General features: G+C 38.7%; 1 protein-coding gene across 8 annotated transcripts in view; it reads right to left on the bottom strand.

The window, feature by feature from the left end:
* Window positions 1-660: 660 nt before the first annotated feature.
* The window catches only part of foxp1b (forkhead box P1b), a 208046-nt gene continuing 194655 nt past the window's right edge, over window positions 661-14051 (bottom strand). For 5 of the 8 annotated variants that reach the window (XM_081381534.1, XM_081381533.1, XM_081381535.1 and 2 more), the window contains 7 exons: window positions 13662-13866; window positions 13025-13101; window positions 12201-12302; window positions 9360-9529; window positions 7628-7697; window positions 6982-7148; window positions 661-3700 (listed from right to left, as the gene is read on the bottom strand). In XM_081381534.1, the coding sequence (XP_081237660.1) occupies window positions 3556-3700; window positions 6982-7148; window positions 7628-7697; window positions 9360-9529; window positions 12201-12302; window positions 13025-13101; window positions 13662-13866 (936 nt within the window). In that variant the 3' untranslated portion in view covers window positions 661-3555. Of the gene's footprint in view, window positions 3701-6981; window positions 7149-7627; window positions 7698-9359; window positions 9530-9820; window positions 9943-12200; window positions 12303-13024; window positions 13102-13661; window positions 13867-14051 lie in introns of all 8 variants that reach the window. The other 3 variants (XM_081381536.1, XM_081381537.1, XM_081381540.1) reach the window with 1 other exon arrangement.

The raw sequence follows: 14051 nt of genomic DNA, 5'->3' as shown, positions 1-14051 counted from the left end.
AACAGTATTTTTTTGTTCTTTGAAAAGAATCAGAAGATGAGAGGACACACAAGCTATAATGTGGTGTATGTACAACCTATTTCAACATGAGCTAAAGAGCAGAGACAGGAAACAGTTTAACGCATGTGAGGAGCAAAATAAATTTAAGCTGAATGGCGTTTCTTAACGATACAAAATCCTGAGGTTTGGATTGGTTAAAAAGAAGAAAAAAAAAAAAAAAAAAAAAAGAGAGAGAGACCCTCATGATAAACAAGCTCTGATTTTTATATATATAAAAAAAAAAAAAAAAACCTTTTTCTTAAAATAGTTTGCTACAGTTTTGGACTAAACATGCAAGACATACGACTAAGTGCAACCGAGTGAAATGTTACATCATTTTCTTAGTTACTCATTCCCTATAGGTTTGAAGTGAGGTATGCATACTAACAGTTTCTCATGCTGTATTTCTTCAGTAATGCAGAGCTACACATGCGGTGAATGCTCTCATCTACCTGCTCAAGAATAACAATCAGAAACAGCTCGAATCCTTCCCACTGTCCCTCAGCTGCCCGGATGCTTGATTCATTTTAGTGAACCACAGGATGCCCATCAATAAGAAATGCTTGGATAAATTTACAAATAGTAGTAACTGCCATTAAAGTACCTTGTACCCAGCTTATTGGTTGACAGGAGTGTTTTTTAATATAAAAAAGTAATAAGTTGACAGACACTAAAACACAATCATAGAGCATTGCCAAGATTAACAAAAGGACATCGGGAATCCCGTTTCGAATTTACAAGGTAAGTGGCATACAATCTTTTCAAATAATAAAATGGCAAAAAAAAAAAAAAAAAAAAAAGAACAAATAAAACTCTCATCATTGTGTGGTCCAGTCGAAGTTCAGTTCACATTGTGTTATGCAAATGGATTTAAATTTCCTGTGACGACAGTGAACAGTCCTAAACTCTTTCATCCATATCCTTCTCCTTTATAGCCATCATTTCCTGATAGAACACTCCCTTTTTCCTTTTCATTGGCCCAAAGACAACATTGCTTTGATTTGGTCGTGTGTTGGTCTCCATCTCTGCCTCTCCTCTCCTATTTTGGTCACAGGCAAAGACATACAGCTGCCCATCGAACAACCCCTTTGGCTTTTTTTTTTCTTTTCTCTCTCACCATAATAAGCCCGACACAGTTTCAGACATTTCACAATTTTTGTGTCCGGCCGGTGCGGGGAACACTATAAGGATATTTGGCCTTTCGTTCAGCTATTGCATGGAACATAGAATATATCAACTTGTAGTATCTTGTATCTTTGGTAGTCACAGATAAGAGACATAAACATCAACTTAAGTAAAAACAAAATGACAACAAAAATGGAAGTAATAAATAAGAACACAGAAAGTGGTTGGTTGCAGTCATTAAAAAAACAAAACAATGAACGCAATCGATTTGTAGAAGCCTAATCTAAAGTCTGTTCTCATCCTTGCGCGGTCCCAAAATTTGAACCTAAACTAGCCGGCGGCGGCAGCTTCCGATTCAGAGTCGTTTCCCGGGTTCAACTGGCCTGCGTGGAAACAGTCATTTCCAAGGTGACGTGGCAAGATGCGAATGGTCATAGTGGGCCGCCCCAGTGCCGTAATGCTCAGTGGTCATGGCTGTGCCGTCAGCCTCGGTTTATAATCCCTTTAACATTTAATCCCATGTGTAATTATTATCACGTCTAATAACAGAGGCTGAGTCGGTCACTGATGTGGTGAAACAGATACCGAAACTAGAGGCAATGCAGTTTAAAGTCCTCCAGACAGTCTTTGAAATGATAGAAGTGGGTCCCCCCCCCCCCAAAAGTTTCATATAAGCGGACAGGAATCACAATTAGTTTTTGTCTAACAGTTCTCTCCCTGCTGCTTATTTCAACATTTTTTGACATTTCATTTTGCAATACAGATGATGGTTTCGATCAGCGATTTGGTTGACGCTAACATGCATCACCACAAAAGGGGATTTTTGAAAGTATAATTTCAGAACGATAAACGTTAACCTGCGTTGATTTCTCTGTCATTCATTCCACGTGAAAATTAAACTTCATTGGTGCGTGGAGAGGGAGCCTTCATTATGAGTAGTGCATTTGCAGATGGACTTCATGAGCGGGAAAGAGCATGAGAGAGAGAGAGAAAGAGCGAGCGTGTGTGTGTGTGTGTGTGTCGGTACGCAAGGGCAATGTGACTGCAAAGTGGCGATTCGAAACGCTTGGAACAAATGACAGAAAAATACTACACGGTAATGCGACATTCTGTTTCAATTTCGAAAGGAAAGGAAGAGGGAAAAAAGAGAGCATGAGAAGCCTTAACATTCATCCAGTGCTAAGCACACCATAACTCCACGTCATTATTCATGAGGTCTGATCAGTTACCAAAACAAACAAACCCAACAAAATGAATATATAGCTAACAGCACAGGGTAATGAGAGGACACTACATTTAAATTATTTGCCCAGAAACCCTCAAAACACCATACAGATACGCTCCAGCTGTGATGACAGCAAACTTAAAGGAAAAGTGCACTTAAAAAATGAAAATTCTGTCAATTTTTCATCATTATATGACATTTTACCCCTAAAAACTCTCTGCTACCTCTGTACTCACTTCATGCAATTGCAATTAATGGGGAGTAGAGCTTTTAAGCTTTTAAAAAGGACACAAAAGCATCATATATTTACTCATTTTACTATACTCCAAGTTGTAGATTGATTTGGATAAGACGCAAACCAAAATTTAAGCTGCTATTCACTTCATTCTTCCCTTCCTGTGAGTCATTGATTGAACACGAGAATCAGTGATTTGTGAACCAATTCATTGAAAAGATTTGACTCAAAAGAATCACAATTCAGACCCTGCTTACTTCTCCCATGAACTCCCAGGGAGAGCATTCCCTTTCATTATGTGAAAAAGCAACCAAGTGCGCTCTTTTTGTGTTTCACGGAAGAAAGTAAGTCATATGGGTTTGGAATGACATGAGGGTGAGTAAATGACAGAATTTTCATTTTTGGCTGAACCGTCCTTTAAGAAGATCTGAAGGCAGAGGCAATGAATTAAAGTCACAAACGTACACGCACACTGTGAGTGGCACGCTCATTGAAGCGCTAATGATTCGTGTGTGTGTGTGTGTGTGTGTGTGTGTGAGAGAGAGAGTTTGTGATCAGTGTTTATTTGACTCCGAGAGCAATGAGTCTTTCTCAGCTGTGTTTTCATGTCCGCTCTGGTCTCAGTGACACTTATGCCGAAACGAAGTAGAAGCAGGCCCCAGTACCAAATGTCTCTTCATCAGACGATGAGTAGAAATGTATGCATCTCGTCTTTTAAACGAAAAGTAGAAACAAATCAAAAATACTTCCAAATGGAATAGATTTTCTTATCTCGTATTTCGTTTTGTATTTAATGGCACTAAGAGTAAATCGGAACATTTTTAATAGCTGTCAACAAGAGAATTGTGAATCCAGTCTATATCTGGAGTGGTCTCGCAGGTGACCGCAGTTAGTATGGCCTCTTCGGCAGAGGACCTGGGAGAAACCAGGCTTACAGCATGTCCTCGTTCCCATGGTCGTCCTCGTAATCTCTGTTGTGGTCAAAGTCTGGACTGTGATTGGCTGTTGTCACGAGGGAAAGGGGGCCTTCGTGCTCCTCAGGGTCCAGTGGCTCCTCTTTTACGCTGATATGATGCCTTCGGAAAAAACAGAACAGGAACCTTCATTTATTTGCACAAAAAAAATCTTAATGAATGAATATTCTTTTGTTTGTAGATATTATGAGGTGGCTTTGACTTTTTCTTTTCTTTGAGTTTTTAAGACGACACACCAAAGAATCGTTTTTGGTGAGGACGTCTATACAAATTGGTAAAAAAATAAAAATAAATGATATATGGATCTACAGTTTCTAGGCAATATCGTGACCAAAAAAAAAACAAAACAAAAAAAACCTATAATCAATATGATTGAATCAGTGCAGCCCCACTGTCTAAATATTAAAAGATAAAGAGGAATAAAGTAACGACCAGCTGTTTCTATAATGAAAGACTAACAGAGGTGGCACAGCAACACTTCCCTTACAGCTCTTCCAACACCGGGATACCAGCCGGCTTTATTTTCCACAGCTGGCCCGACAACAGGGTTTTCACTTTGAATTGATAAATGAGGGAGATTAATAACATACGACTTTGCGACGAGAGAATGGACCGCGGAGAACGGTGGCAGGCGTAGGAACGAGCGAGCGGACGTCCTGTCAGCTTCCCGGTGGTGTGGGATCAGTGCCGCTCTTCTCTCTTGTTAACATGCACAACCTGTGAGGCGGGTCTCTAGAGGACGACCCTGCGCAAGGTTCCGTCATTAATCAACTTCAAGCGTGCAAAAAAAAACAAAAAAAAAACACTGTGACCAGACAGCGCGGCGTACACTTTAAATACGCGCAAAATTAATGCAACTTCTAACCAAAGTGTCAATAAGAGGAAGAAAAGCAGAGGCGGGGAGAGGGGAAGGGGGAGGCGCTGACGACGGGGCCCAACACAAACGCCTGTGATAAGAAACAGAGCCCTTACAAGAATAATAACGCTGTCAGTTGTAAACAAGGCAAAACATGAACCCCGGCCCACAGTCTGGGCAAAGGATTGTCCACAGAGATGAGATCTGCCAAATTTCTCATTACAGAAACACTGCAGGAATAGAGCGCCAATGAGCGAGCGCTGACTGTACCGAGGACCAAAACTGAAACCAATGAAAGAATAAACATTAGAAGCAGCTGTAGCAAAGCCTTTAAGTTAATTAGTCTCACATGGCAAACTATAGGTTTTCGCTGAGACATGTTTGGCAAATGTAATTAGCCACAATCTTTATTTCTCTCGTGTGCTTCTCAGCCACGATTGTTAAGAAAGCAGCCATGCTAATGAGTTATCATATTTGTGTGTGAATAATAAGAAAACTCTCCCCATTCTATCGGTTTCAGATCAAAGCATCTCCATGTATCCCATTGCCTCTCTAGCTGGAGGGCAAACATGAAATTGTTATTAATATGCAACTGAGATGCACTCCGCTTTAGCCTTCATTGTAATTGGGACTGAAGCGTCTGATCGCAGACATCTGCAACAATACAAACAGGTGAGGCAGATGGAAGCCCATTTGTTAGATGTTATTATTTACGACTTTGAATCATAGGGCAGCGTGTGATTCAAAAGAAATAATGCTAACATACAGAGGTTCTATTATCATAATGTACTTGTGTTTACAACATAATTACAGGCCTGGTTTACTTCATAGCATGTTAATATGGATATAATTATATACTTGAACTGACGATACTATGTAATCATTTTAATAGTTGACATTTAATTAAACGTTTGATTTGAGAAAATCCCAAGTAAAAACATTTAAAAAAAAGTTTTTGCAAAGGGTAACACTTTACAAAAAAGTAGTGATGGTGTCAGATGATAATACCATGGTAGTGGGTGTTAACCATATTCACGTTCAATGGCATTTACATGGTTATCCAAAATACGTCATAGAAATGGAATTACCATGGTACTTGCCTAAAGCACATGCTACTAATATTTTATTTCATGACATGATGCTCTTGAAAATATAATCATAAAAATAAATGTTAATCAGAATATTCAGAATTTTTTTTCCTTTTCCTACTTTATGCAGGGCCATACATTTACACACTTTATAAAACTAATGTTTGGGAAATACTATTTGAGATTTTAATTACAGTTATAAATAATTGTTTGCATTGAAAAGTAATTAATGCTTGAACAGATTCCTTGCCTAATCTATCAGAGACATCCAACCCATTTCCATTACTGAGAAAAGAAGTTTTTCACCGAAATTGAAACGCGATGCCCTTGATAACATGATCCATAAATCTGGTTAACTTAATAAACCTCAGTGGTTTTTATGTGAATGTTTTATGTATGCTCGTACATTCTCTCACACTTTGTACAGCTCGTGTTTGGGCAACATCTTTGCTTTTGAGTGTGTTAAGTTGGCAAATGCCTGGAGAGGTGAGAGGCAGACAGCCTCATCCTGTCTCTCTGTATCCTGCGGATGGGGCAGGCCTGCAGCTATGTTACCTGTCATTAGCGTTTCTCTCATCCACATCTTCACGAGTTCATTACCGCGCCATTTAAAAACAAAAAACAAAAAAAAAAACGATTTGCTGATGTTTCACAGAAACGGCAATAAATCTGGCCGAGCAACAAATCAGTGCTCTGTCCTCCAACATCTGGAAACCATGTTGTCTGCACCGTATTATTTTAAGCTTCAAACAAAACGCCGGCCCCTCCCATACAACAAGTGTATGGGGAGCTGTGGTTTCCAACCCCGACCGCAGCTCAGCTACATGGAAATCTTGGAGCAGTTTCGTCGAGGCTAATTACGACCCCCCACCCCTCCCTTCGTTGTTTTACTCTCGACAGCTCGGAGAGTTTTCGGACGTGCTGCGAGTCCTGTCTGGGTGGAAAAAGGAGGCCAGTTCTGTCATCTTCTATTCACCACTTTTGTAAATATTTAAACAAAATGGAGGCAATAATTAGGGAGGAACTAAACGTAGAACGCCGCACACTATTGACCCGTAATAAAAGCCAGTTTATAAACTTCTCCTCGAAATAACATGGAGAGACTATTTTCTTTACGAGCTCCCCCAGCCTCGAAACCTGCCAAAGGTGGGGTTTCCTTTCTAAGACTGCATTCACAATTCGTGCTTCCTCTGTCAACTGCAGTTTTCTATATAATTTCACGGCTGGCTAAACATCTACTGTAATGTACATCGAACCCTACTGTGCGTTCGGAGACTATTTTCAACTCCTAGCGACCTGGTGAAAAACGTCCACCACCTAAGCTGTATGAGCGTCGGCCTGCATGCGGGTGAGCCTAATGATTCCTGGACATCTCCCTGTACCTCGCGCTCTTATCTCAGTCACACACACATTCTGAAGGTGGGATGTGAGCCACTCACATAGCTGGCAGGGGCGAGCGTCCAGGGCTGCTGTCACTACCGTTGCTGTTCCCGTGGTCCATGGCCCCATTCATTTCCTCTCGGATGGCGCTGGCAAGCGAGTTAAGAGTGGGACTTCCGATGGAAGCGGTAGTGTATAGAGGTATGTTGTTCTCTGCCATTGAAGCCTAAACGAAATGGAGGAGATGAACTCGGTGAGACCAATTCCTTCAAAACATCGGGACCATTCGATGGCCTTCAGATACTTGTGCTCATCCAAAAAAAAAAGAGCCATTTTTAGAAGACTATTATAGAAACTATTTCGAAGTTTTTAAAGTGATGATGGCATGATTATGAAATGCAAATGATACACATTAGGTGTGTACTCGATAATTATTTGATATATTTGTGTTTTATCATTCTCGTAGTGCCCTCAAGGGAATAATAGAAAACTGTAGTTTCGTCATGCAAGACTGTCACCTTATAAACCAGCTAAAAGAGCAATATTTTCAGGCAAGCTTTATTGCTTCATCAACTGAACTGTACACAAAATGAGTACATACAGTACTATATTGTACAGTCAATGACTGGATGAAGGCATCAACTAAACATTGAAACATATAAATAAGATGGATCAGGATTGGATGCTGCAAGCTTGTGATTTTACCTGGAAGGCTGCAGAAAGGGCGGGACCATATCCCAAAGTGGTATGGATGTTCTTTACCAGAGCTGGACTTCTGTAGAGACAAAAATATAAACACACATTCAGCTCAGTAGTGAAAAGTCATACTGTCTCCGCTCTACTGAGCAGATTGATTTTACACTGAAGTCAGTATTTAGAGTACAATCTGATTTCCAATGAAACTCAATAGCAAAATCAATAGATGGCACTAAACTATCAAAAGCTCTTTAACACTGGAGGCTCTGTCCCAAAACTAGCTGCCTACTTCACCTCCAATGCGAAGGCTATTTCAAAATAATAATGCAGCCTTGTAATAATGCTAGTTTGTTTTGGCCAATATCTAAAGCAATGCATCTGTCAGTTGTGGAATAGGGAATCCCAGAATGCACTGTGACAAGTTAAGAGAATTTTTTTTATTTCAGTCGATATCAAAAAAATATCATTTAAATTAGATTGTTTTAAATTTTACCCAATATTTCTGTGTATTCTTATACTTGTGTAGTTATCTTAGTAACATGCTAGCATCAGATCTTACAGAGTGCAAAACTTTTTCAGCAGCCTTGGTTGAGGAAGTATTTTGTTAAAAATAAATTCCACTATCCACCTTTTTCCTAACGACCCTACTGCCTTTTAGATTATGGGAGGCACTTCCAGTTTGGGGAAGTTCCACTCGAAAAGCTTGCGCTAGAAATAATCATTATCTGTCAATTTTGACTGAATGAGCTGTAAAATTTCCTTCATGTTCTATTTTCAGAAGTCAGGGGAATAACACAATGCTTAGTATTTTAATGTGACATGGTATAACAAGAATATCTATGGCAAGAATATTTTTCTCCTTTTCATTCCGCTGTAACAGTATGAAAAAGACACCATATACTGCGCATTTGTGGTCCGCTCTTCCGATTTATATTACGATATATCCCATGAATAATTCACAGGAATGCTCTAAGAAGTTCTCGTTTTCTCACCAAATCCTCGCGTCTCATTCCAGGTTTGTTTTCACACGGATGCTTTAAAATGTAATAGTCTCCCCTTTTCACTTCTAATCCTAGTGTTTGCTGGAATGTTTCTAAAGCAGGTAAATACAAGATTTATTGTCTGTTAAAATGACAGATCTCCTTGAAATATTATCACATTTTTGATTAAGACAACATATGTTACATAATACAGACATATATTACTACAGTGATATTTAACTCGGCCGAAATATTGCTGAGAAAATAATCAAGCTTTCGGGGTTAATCCTGGTCTTTTGTAGTTATTTGTTAATGCTTTTACACTTTTAAATTTCCTTTTAATGTGAACAGAATAATGGTGCCTAGTTTTTGAAAATGCTTATTATTTCATTCAAAGATTGAAACTTTTGCTGATGGTTTATAACAGAAATGAATCCCAAAGCATCATAAGGTGTAGGGAAATGGTGGATAGAGAAAAAGAATGGGATGTTTACTTCTTTCTACAGTATATACTTAGAAGGTAATTGCCTATGTAGACAATAGATTACAAGGAAGCTCGCCACGTTTTGGAACAGAGCTTTTATATTTACAAGTGGTCTTATTTTAAAATCACATATTAATATAAATCAGTTGGCACTCAAATAAGCAATTTCATCTATTATGAAAAACAGATATGACAAAAGCACAAGATACATACAGGATGAGCGAGCACATGGAGGCGGGGCATGCAGGGAGGGGGTGGGGCAGAAAGCAGAGCTTACTGTACAGGCAGATCATCACAGCTTTCGTCCGCCGCATGCTTCCTCGGGCGACCTCGTTGTATGTGGCGGCCGCGTTTAAACTCTTCATCGTCTACGGTCCAAAAGGACCCAAAGTCATCCTCAACTCTTACAAAGCATTTATGCAGGGAGAGATTGGTGCGCACAGCACCCTGGGATGGGGGAGAGGGGCAGCAAGCAGCCAGATGCGGATGTAGTAAGACAGACAGACAGTGATAAAGAAGAGGATATGAAGTGAATGAATGGATAAGCACAAGCGACCAGGGGTTACGGTTCATACAGCCAGCACATGACTCGCATACAGGCACAGAGACGCACGCTAAAGCTAGTAGGGGGTAAATGGGCGGCACAGCACAGAGACAATGACATGGAGCCCATCCATCAACACCACGAGACACGGGTTTGCTCAGCCATGCTGTATGGGATGGCACTGGAACACCTACCCGCTGATCTTTTGCGGCCTTCTCTTTTGGAACTCTAGCTCGTCGACGGTCCATACCGCCCCTTTAACGTTTTCTACTCGCACAAAACACTTGTGAAGACTAAGGTTATGCCGCACTGCATTCTGCAGTTGGTGTGAGAGAAAGAAAAGAGCTATGAGTGCAAAAGGCATTTTAATATTTTGTACAACAGCTTTTTTTTTTTTTTTTTTAAATAAAACCCACATTCTCTTGTTTTTTTACATTGTAATACATTTCCAATAAGGAATTTTAAATTCTGTCATCATTTACTCACCATCGGTGGAACAAAATAAGAGATGTTTTGCAGAATGTCAATGAAACCAAACGTCACTGATTCTCTTGTTTGAACTGATATTTGTTAGCTACAGCAGGACTTTTACGAGAACAATGACTTACATATGGGTCTGTTTGTCACACACAGCCATATATGACATTTATGGTGTTTTTTTGGAGCTTGAAAGAGCAGCAGGGACATTATTCATAACATCTTTTTTTTGTTCCACAGAAGAAAAAAATGCTAACATTTTGAAGCGAGTAAATGATGACAGAATTTTAAGAATCTAAAAAAAACATCCTTAAAATAAGATATATATACCTGAAAAGCAAACTTGCAGAACATATTAAAACATTTTCCAGACAATATATCAAATACCATGTCATTTCCCACAGTTTTTTACTAGCTGTTTTGATGTTATATACACTAAATCTTTTATTTATAAGGATGCATTAAATTATAAAAGTACCAGCAAAAAATACATTTCAACTAAATTCTGTTCTTTTGAACTTTCTAATCTTTAAAGAATTTTGGACAAAAAAGTATCATGGTTTCCACAAAAATATAACCGTCTTCAACATTGATAGTAACAAGAAAGTTTCTTGAGCACCAAATCAGCATATTAGAATGATTTCTGAAGGGTCATGTGACACTGAAGACTGGAAGAATGATGCTGAAAATTCAGCTTTGCCATTACAGTAATAAATTATATTTGATCAGAAAACAGTTATTTTAAATTGTAATAATATTTCTTACTGTATTTGTGATCAAATAAATGCAGCCTTGGTGAGCATAATATTAAAATGTTTTTGCAGAATAGTTTGCTATTTCCAAAACACTCCCTAAACAAAGAAATGCACTGATCAAGAGCCAGTTGTAGCAGCACCTTGGACTACCAACAAAATTCCAGACTGCACAAATAGTCTGATAAACACGACTCTTTGGCAGTTATGACTTTAGCACTGTAGCTGAACAATGAGGGGAAGAGAAGTAATTCTAACATGCTCTGCTTGTTGCGTCCTTATAAATGACCCTTTCATCAGGCCATTTGTACAACATAAGGGTGATATTTAGCAAATAAAGCCCTCCTTGATTGATGGAGGTCTGTGTGGGTGTTGTCACTCTGGTGCTTGATCATTCAACTCTGGTAAAAGTCACAGATAGTTCATCATTTTCTGCCTCACTTCAAAAACGGAAACTGAAAACGCTTGAGTTAGATGCCAATGCTCAACAAACTCAGCCAGGGGAAAACATCCTACTCAAATGACCAGATTTCCCCTTAAAACTCAAGAAATTCTTCCAGAGAAAACCAAAAAACACTTTCAAAATAAATCCAAATGAAGAGGAGGTCTCTTCCAGAAACTTCTAAGGACCATTAAGTGAAATAAATCATATTTGGGGGAAAATGCATACTTTCTCTGGGTAATTTGAACTTGTTAACTAAATCTCACTGGGCAAAATGATATAAAGTACAGCAATTTTACATGATTCCTGTTTGTATTTCTGAGGGCTGGTGGTGTTTGGAATAATTCAGATATTTTTTAATGGTCATTATGCTGTGATATCTTAATTCCTGGAAACAGGAATGTGTTTGCCAGTATGACAGTGTTTAAATAACTAAAATATACAGTGGTGTCTAAAAGTCTGAGAACACTAGTGAAAATATTAATTTGATCTAATTTCATCATTTTTTTTATTACAAATTATATAAGCAGCATAACATTATTATGAAAAGTTATGATAAGTTGACCATCTAAACAAAAGAGTTCATATGGTAAATTTCACAAATTTTGGATTTTAAATTCCAGAACTGTAATGTAGTCTCAGACTTCTACTGTATCTCCCTATATATCTCATATATGCTTGTAATAAGCGAAGAATTGTGTGGTCCAATAAGAGTGGTGTGTGCTGAATTCTGGGTGTGGTTTTCTACTGCCAAGGGCTTAACAGTTCCACATTCTTCAACAACCAAGTTATTTTGTTTCTACTTAATTAAAAAAAATATTTATATATATTTAATGGGAAAATTCCAAAATTAATTGCATATTAGTAACAGCAGGAAATAGAGAACAAAAACGGTGAGATCACCTTCCACGTCGCTGCATTTCGTCTGAAATATGCAAACATTCGCGTGAACCAGTTGTAGATCTCGTTTAGTGTTAGCTGTCTTTCCGGCGACTCTAGTATTGCCTGGAAAAACACACACACACATACACACACACACACACAAATGCTGATAAGCAAAAAGCTGTTTCATTTCCGTTCAAACCTGGAGCAAAAACAAAGTGAGATGCACATGGTATGTCAAGTTAAAGTTGATCTGAGGGTGCATGTAAAACAGCTCCACGCTTTTCCGTTCTCAAATGGGAGCTACTTTGTTTACTGAACGCTTCCTTATGCAAATGTGGCAATTTGAGCACATCCTTTTCCGCTAAACGACCAGAACAAGAAGAAGAAAAAAGAAAAAAAAAAAACTATTTTATAGAGCCAGATTATAAAGCGGCAATTATCCCGGGCCCAGATTAATGCCCGTGTGATCACAGATTACCGGTTCAGGCCTGATAATTGACTGGGCATCTCAAAGACGCCCCGTTCCTACTGTTGTGTGAAATGAATTCCATAATAATCACATTGGCTGTAATACTTAATCAAAAGCAATTGTTATATATGGGCTTTTTGCCCCTCTATGAACAGCAAGTGCTCTCACGCTCATTTGCAGATGGCTAATCTTGAGCTCTGCTATTAAATTGCATCTGAAATTTAATGGCTGCGTAGGTGGGGGTTTAGGGGTTTGTCTTTAAAGAAGTTTGCAGTGGAGCATGTTAGATGCATGTAAAATCTAAAGTGTAGATGCTCAAGTACAATGCAATAGATGGGTTAAATGCATCATGTGAAAGTTGCTGTGGTCTTACCTGTCGTATTAACGAAGCGTATGTGAAAGGAGGTCGTACTTCAGCATTCATGTAGAACTCTTTGTTCTGGACAATATCTGTTCACAAAGACCAGACAAAAAAATATGAAGAATTGAACTAAAGAAAACCTGGTCACAATTTACATTACATTAAACTGTAATTTGTGACAGTGTATAGGGTAAATTGTAACTAAAAAGACCGGAAAGCTATGTTTCCATAAACATCTCATTTTCATTACTGTGATAAAAAAAAAAAAGTAAATAAATCAATAAATAATCATGTAATCAGTAATCATGTCCTATTTAAAATTCCATAGTATTTATACATCATAGTAGTATTAAAAATAAAAGAATGACAGTAGTAAAATAGAATAATACTAAATCTAATGAGAATCAACACTGAAAATAATTACAAAAATAAAATAAATACATAAAATAAATCAAGATAACATTTTGTGTTTAATTTGTGCAGTTTAATTGCCATAAAATAATGTTAGAAAGCAAAAAAACATTTTCATATAATTATTTAATTATTATGTTGGTTTTGGGGGGAAATGTGATTTGGCATATTATCGTAAGATTCACCCACTGATTCAATGTATTGTATGTCACAAGGAAGCTTCAGAGTCTGCCCGTACCTGGAGATATGGGCATGTTGTACTTGTCCGAGTAGCGTCTGCGCATGGGACCCACACTGTGCAGGCTGGTGGGGGTGATAACAGAGTGGGTTTGTGAGAGTGGCGTGAGGGGGGCAGTCGGGGTGGTGGGTGTCTGGGGTAAGCTGAGGGGCGGCGAGGCCTCGGGAGCCGTCTTGGACAAAGTTACGTTGGACACCAGGTTCAGCTGAAAAGAAGCACAGAGCATTGTTAGTCACCACTGATGCCTGCGGATGCTAATTGTTAACACACCATCCAATCAATCTCTGCGCCACAGAGGAGCATGTTGGTTTGTAAATATTTGTAAACACCATGCTTTCGCTTTCTGCGTCCATCATTCTGCGAGCAAATAGCGTACAGCCCCCCTGGTCG

This window comes from Scardinius erythrophthalmus (assembly GCF_964197995.2).
Source record: "Scardinius erythrophthalmus genome assembly, chromosome: 12".
NCBI lineage: Eukaryota > Metazoa > Chordata > Actinopteri > Cypriniformes > Leuciscidae > Scardinius > Scardinius erythrophthalmus.
This window is presented reverse-complemented; position numbering and strand designations above follow the sequence as displayed.